At 42.6% G+C, this 7134-nt stretch overlaps 1 protein-coding gene across 5 annotated transcripts in view; it reads right to left on the bottom strand.

The window, feature by feature from the left end:
- The window catches only part of LOC123959310 (circadian-associated transcriptional repressor-like), a 28439-nt gene that overhangs the window by 7343 nt on the left and 13962 nt on the right, over positions 1-7134 (bottom strand). For all 5 annotated transcript variants that reach the window (XM_046033270.1, XM_046033268.1, XM_046033267.1 and 2 more), the window contains exon 4: positions 5799-5877. In XM_046033270.1, the coding sequence (XP_045889226.1) occupies positions 5799-5877 (79 nt within the window). The remainder of the gene's footprint in view (positions 1-5798; positions 5878-7134) is intronic.

Raw genomic sequence — 7134 nt, 5'->3', positions numbered from 1 at the left:
GGGGGGGGGGGGGGGGGGGGGGGGGGGGGGGGGGGGGGGGGGGGGTGTTGGGCAGCTGATCCGGGAGTATCTGCATTCCTGCCCGTCTGTGTGATGCACACGGCCACATACGAGCGTCACATGACGTGTGCGCAGGAAGACAAGTAGAGCATGTTCAGGTCCACATGAGAAATGTGACTGTGACACAAACACACACAGGCTGCAGCCCACACGTGGCGGCCCTCGTTCCATTCACAGGCTATAAATAGAGCAGTAAGCCCCGGAGCGGCCCGTCAAGGCCCCGCCCACCGCTCGCAGCCATGAGTTAGAGTTATAAAATGGACTTCAGCACACACACACACACACACACACACTCTGACATCACACCGTGCACAGTTATAAATCCCAGCTTCATCAAAGTTTTACCACGACTGCAGCTACTAGTTATTTGCATCATCGATTAACCTGCTAATTATTTTCACAATTAATCTATTAACCGTTTAGCTGTGGTGGAATGAAACGCTTACTCAAGTACTTGTTCTTAAGTACAAGTACCTCACATCTCTACTTGAGTATTTCCTTTTTTTATCCAGCTTTATATATTTGTACTGCATCACATCTCAGGAGGCAAATATTGTACTTTTACTCAACTACATTTTTCTGACAGCTTTAGAAAAAAAGAAAATGAAAATTAGGCGCCTTTTCATCAACTGGTTTGAAGCCAGAATAAACCAGGCTGCGCAAAGGGTAGTTACACATGGCTGTAATTAATAAGTAGTGTATGTTGCACCGGAAACAAAACCAGTTACATGGAGCTGAGCACTGGAGGACCATGCGACCGTTTCAACTGGGCAAGCTGTGATTGTTCTGTCAGGTAGTATTGGCCAATCAAGTACTCTGATGGTATCGGCATCACTTTAAGGGAACTGGTTTTGGTACTGGTATCGTTAAATTTTCTCCCAGCCTTAGTAATGACGTGTCAGTGTTGTGTTTACAGCTCGTTTCCCCACAAAGTGGCCAAAAAGATCAGTTAATGCAGGTTTAACGAGATTCTAACAAACTATTGTAGGAATTCATAGGAGAGATGAAAGTATTGGAAAAGTTATTTCATGGAACAGATTTGGACGCTTGAAATTTCTTTCGTTTTTGTGAGTATTTCTTTTGAAAAAAATATTTCTTTCCTTATTTTCTCTCTCTGAAAGGTTTTTGTTTGCATAATGTTGTGTACCGTTTGCTTTCATCTGCTGTAAATCTCACTAAAATGCTGATATTAATGTCACAATATGTCTTATTGCTGTACCTTGCAAACATTCACGTCTCATCCCTCACACATTTACAGAAGCTGAAAATCATTTCTATTTGTGCGAGTTGAAGAAAACCCTCCCTGAATGAACGCAGCAGATATTTCTCACTTTGTTGCTGTAAATACTTTCAGCTAACTTGAATATTTGTGGCCTCTTCACTGCCAACAGCGCCGCGTTTTGTCTCCTGTGAAACACCGGAGCCTAAAAACAAATATCCAATTTGTTCTGGTGGTGGATGGCTGGAATATTTTCCCCCACACCGCAGGACGTCTTGTGTGTTAAATCTGACATTATTGGGACAGATCTGAAGCCGCCTACGCTGCAGCGCCCCATGTGTGGTCCAGCTCTGTGTTTAAACATAGATGTTCGTTTCACAGCTTTACTGCGTCGAACTAGAAGAAACTGTGGAAACGTTCAGGATCTTTTTGTTAGAAAGCCAAACTGGTCTGTCTCTTAGCCAGCAAAAGGAAACCGCTGACCTGCTGTCTGTTCTGTTTTATAGACGATTAAAAGGAAGATTCCAACGTTCACTCCCACTTTACACAGCTGAGGTAGAAGAAGAGGCCGATACCGAAGGATTTTATTCCCATACGTCAGCCTGTGTTAATACACCCTCAGAAGCTTTATTTGCACGATATTATATATAATAAAATTAATAAGGGAAGACAGACCGGTTGCTCAACAACTGATCCTACAGTGAAATATAGAACAAAACTCCTTCATTTAATTGTTAATTTTAAATCTCTGAAAATGTTTTGGTGACGTAAACGTTGTTTTTAACTTTGGCAGTTTGCTGCTTACTTTTCTACCATTTAAAGGTTCAGTGTGTAAGATTTAGTGGCATCTAGCTACGGTGACTGACACAGGACAAATGTTGTCATCTGAGCCAGTCAAGGATGACGTTTCTTTAGGTATATTTATTAATTATTCTGCAGCATAGTCCATTATAAACTGCACATTAGATCAAGTTTTCAAAGGCATTTTACAACATTACTTCTCTCCGTGATTACGGACCCTCGCCAAAACTAATATTTGTCCCGCTGTCAGATTATGGTGCTTTGATAGCAGCAAAAAAATATAAATAAATATATATATTGACAGCAGTGCTGAAATAGATCTCAGTCATGACAGCAACAGGGGGGGGTCGCTCTTTGCTCCTCAGGAGACGAGCGCTCCGCGAGTAAACAGGCGCTCTATGGACGGTAACCATGGCTTACTCATGGGTTATGCGTGTGGCGAGCACTTCGCCTCACTCTGACACAGACCGTTCCTGCTGCTCCCTGATAAAAGACAAATGTTTCTGCTGGTACATGTTCAGAAATAAAAAACAAACAAGAAAACTGGACTGATGGTAACTGGTTTGCCCCGGCGGTGTTAAATAGCTTCGTTTTTATATTTGATTACATTCATGTTTAAGTTGAGATTTACAAGAAATATTTTATAGCTACTGTGTAAAAGGGAATACTGCTGGTAAAAAGCACCTTATTTGTAAGTGTTACCACATGTTATTGCACTTTTGTGCACATATCTGTACATTTAAATTAAAAGTGCGCTTGTACTTTAGAATTCATTATTGCGCGTAACTATGTGATAAATCGCGATGTGATTAAAAATTGTAATCGTTGCCCAGCAGTAATATTTAATAGATTTTATATTTCTCAAATGTATCTACAAGTAAAATTGTACTTCAACAGAGTCCTTTCGACCTCCACAGGAGCTCAAACTTCCAAAGTGCTATTTGTTTTAATCTGCATGGAGATCCGCAGTGATGCAGTAAACTGCGTCTGCACAGTCCTGATAGACCGTACTGAGCTGTAAATCACAGAAAAGTGTATTAAATGACCTTCGAATGTTTCCTGTGATTGTCAGACAAACAAAACTCCTCCCGGCTGAAATGAGCCCTTAAAAGTGAGGATGGCGGTCAGCTGGAAACATTTGTGTATTCAGCCTGTTTGAACTCGTTGGGAGTCACGTCTGTGACGTTACTGGAGGTCGTTCAAAGGGCAGGAGGAATGTGTGACGCATGAAAAGATATATACGTTTGTGTATAATTTGTCTTTTCAATGACACAATCACATTAAAGTGTAAAAGCAAAATCAGCTCTTTGTTACATTCGCAGCTCATTAAACCGGTTTTGGACTCAACAGTCTGAGATTAATGTTTCATTTTGTTTTCCATGTGGTGCAGGCGGCTGGATAAACTTCTAATCAATCATTTAACATGTTCTGATGTTTAATAAAATACAACAACTTTGACAGAACAATAAAGACATGAAGATATTTTCCATTATCAAACATTATTGGAAAAGTTCTTGATTGGCTGCAACTATTTAAGATTTAAAGATACGTTCCCCTGACTTTATTACAAGTTCTCAAAGTTTCCTCGTGCTCACCGTTTTTAAAACATAAGACAACTGGTAGACAAATGGCAGTTGGTTTGAATTACGGAGATACTTAAAATCTGCTAATGTCTTTATTTCTTCAACATTTAAAGGGATATATAGTTAAACACGGTGGTCCGACCACGGACTGTATAAAAGAAGAGGACACAGCCGCCGCGACGTCACCCGTTGGTTTGTGGTGTTGGTTTGAGCCTTGAGTTTGGCATTTTGGCCGCCGTCATCTTAATTTTTTGCATCCAGGCAGGTGCATCTGTAATTCACGTTAACTGGGATTTTAATTGGGATGCTAATTTTGGCTAACGACAAACTGGCTTAAAACAAAACGTACTTACCGTGAAAAAAACAAAAAAAAAGTGGTGCTGGTTAAATGCACAACGAGGATACGAGTCGCCTCTCTCCCGATTGACAGATCAGCAAGTTGCCAATCAGCTTGTAGCCCCGCCCTAAAGCCTCCCCTGCTTCCTGGTCTCTGTTCCTCTAAATGGGACCATAATTTACTAAATGAACATCATGCTGTGTTGAAGAAGACTTGAAACTAGCGACTGAGACCAGAAACTCATCAGGAAAGTGTTTACTGAGGGAATAAATCAGCTGACAAGCAGAAACATTTTCTCACAGACTTCTATTCAATCACACTTTACACAGTTTAAGGCGCTTCCACGTTGGCTTCACTTTTCAGATCTGGAGTTTCCCCGCTTGGGTCTGACCTACTTCTGCCGTGCTTATTTTATTTACCATGTTGCTTTGCCAACGTGTTTGATAAACCAAATCTACCCCTCAGCGACAGCTCACCGCCTGTCGCCTGTCATTTTCTGTGGCCCAACAGGTTAATTGGGTCTCCAACCCAACGTTAGTGAAAACGTTGTTATTGATGAGATATGAAAGAATAAAACATACATTTTAGAAGAATGAGATGGATACACTTGTATGTACGTGATGCAGGGTTTTCTCCTCGGAAATGATTGTAAACAAACATCGTGACTGATTCAGTCGTTTTCTTTGATGATGATGGCGTAAATGTTTTTCCTTTAAGTCTTTCAGAAACTGGAGGTAAATATTTGTTTGATTTGGGGCAGGGCTGAACGATTAATCGTTTTCAAATCCTACTCCCAGAGCGTGAGGGGGCGTGTACATTTTACAACAACAAACGAAACTGGAGGAAAACGTGGGATAATGGCGCCAGCCGAACAGACACAGGAAGCGGCTGTGCTGCAGTTTTATCCGGCCTCAGCTCACTCTGAAGTGTTTCAGCAGCGGAGCGTTTAGCCTACACGTTGTTAACATGGTGTTAATTTGTCATTTTGTGTGCTTCAACTTCGGATAACAGCTCTCTGCGAGCCCGCTCCGCTCTCTGCAGGCTAACGTTACATATCTAAAAGGAGCATTTCAGAATAAGAGCGTTTTGCCTGTCTGAGTTTGCAGACTTGTTCAGATTTTGCTTATTTTTTCGGTTGTCCTTGATTTGTTTGCTTCCACTATGGTTAAGTAGCTACGTAGTTAAATTGTTTCTTGTTTATTGTTGATGTACGATCGGGAGTCTGCAAAGGGTGTCTTATTTTGAAAATCGACCGGATTCTCTCTGCCGTTCTGTGGCCGACTTCCTGTCCGGTTCATCTGCTCTGTGCTGCTTGACGCGGCTTCCATCAAAAATAGACTGGCAGTGAATATCGAACTTTAGCAAAACTTCAATAAATAAAAACGCAAATCGAATCGTAATCGCAATATCTGGCAGAAAAATCGCAATTAGATTTATTCCGCAAATCGTTGAGCCCTAATTTGGGGCTGACGGATTTGTATTACTGGCTCCGCCTGTTCAGTCCTATTACTGCTCCGCACATACTGCCGTTAAATTAGAGGCCTTAATGTCACCATGGACCAAAAAACACCGGGTTTTTTTGAGAGGCATTTTTCATCCATCCAAACTATTTCATCTTAGAAACGATCCTGACTGAATTAATCAGCCCGCTAATGGTTGCTAATTGAACATGTGGTCAGTATTTCGGTATCTGATCAGGACAGAAAAGAAAAAGAAAAAAAATTCTAGCATGCTGTTGTTTCTACGCAGCAGATGTTGAAGCTGCTGAAGTATTTCTAAAAAAAGAGAAGGTATTTACCCCATGTTTGGATTCTGAAGGACCCCCATTATTCTCTGGATGCGGTCCATTGCGACGCTCTCCTGGAAACTGCTGAGACCTGCAGGAGAACAAAACGAGAGAAATGTGCAGTGAGCACGAGGAGAGGAGGCACGTGGCTCTACGGCTCTGAATCTGACCACGTTTCCAATTATGATGCCTTGACGACGTTAAACCGCAACCAACTGCAGCTGGACTCACTTTATCAGAACATCATTAGAGTCACAGTTTACTTCCGTGTACCGCTGTGGGATAACTGTTCTCCTTTGTTTTCCAGGACCGAAAGCTACATGCTGTTCTGAAAACTGATGCAAATATGTTGGGGGAAAGTTTTAAAACCTGAGTGGATGCGTCCAATATTGCCCAGTGGCCATTCGCGGTATTCCAGTACAAACTTCCCCACAAGACAGGAAACCTCGAACTGCAAACAAGTCCAATAATAACTCTAATATTTGATCCATTATCAGAAATGATTAGAAAGGTTTTATATTTAAGTGCTTGCTGATGGTGGGCAGAGTTTCCACTTAATTAAAATAAACTTAAAACAGTCTAAAAATTGTTCCGACACAGTTTTAAAATGAACCGAAAATATTTTTACTCCTCTCATAACAACATTACAGGCCTCTAACATCGTGTTTTGCGACACTGCTGTAAGCTCGCACGCTCACACACCTTGGCATCCGACTCGAGACATTCACTTTTCTTTTGAGGACACAACATCGTTTGAGAGCGTGTGAAGTCAAGACTCCTCAACCGTCACTCCAACCAGGGTGGTGAGAAACTTTGCTCTTGACCGATGACCAGCTGACCACGTCGCTGCCGTCTCTGCGTCGTGCCGCTTTGCTCTATACAACATCAGTAAAATCAGGCGCTTCCTCTCTCAGTACGCCACCCAGCTTCTGGTACAGGCCGTGGTCATCTCTCGCCTCGACTACTGCAATGCAGCTCTCCCAGCTTGTGCGGTGAAACCCTTACAAATGTTTCAGAACGCAGCAGCGCGTCTGGTTTTTGATCAGCCCAAAAGGACTCATGTCAGTCCATTACTCAGTGACCTCCACTGGCTCCCCGGGGCCTCCAGAATCAAATTCAAGTCACTAATGCTGCATACAGAGTGACTACTGGGTCTGCACCATCTACCTAAACTCCATAATACAAACTTACGTTCCTTCTCGGCCGCTACGCTCCTCCAACGAACGCCGCCTGGCTCTGCCGTCCCTTCACACAAAGCGATCCCAGTCCCTGTTCTCATCTGTGACACCACGATGGTGGAACGAGCTACCGCACGCCATCAGAGCAGGGGCGTCCCTCTCTAACTTCA

Source organism: Micropterus dolomieu, linkage group LG20, assembly GCF_021292245.1.
Source record: "Micropterus dolomieu isolate WLL.071019.BEF.003 ecotype Adirondacks linkage group LG20, ASM2129224v1, whole genome shotgun sequence".
In the NCBI taxonomy this organism is placed as follows: Eukaryota; Metazoa; Chordata; class Actinopteri; order Centrarchiformes; family Centrarchidae; genus Micropterus; species Micropterus dolomieu.
The sequence above is the reverse complement of the archived record's forward strand: the minus strand, read 5'-3'. Positions and strand labels throughout refer to the sequence as shown.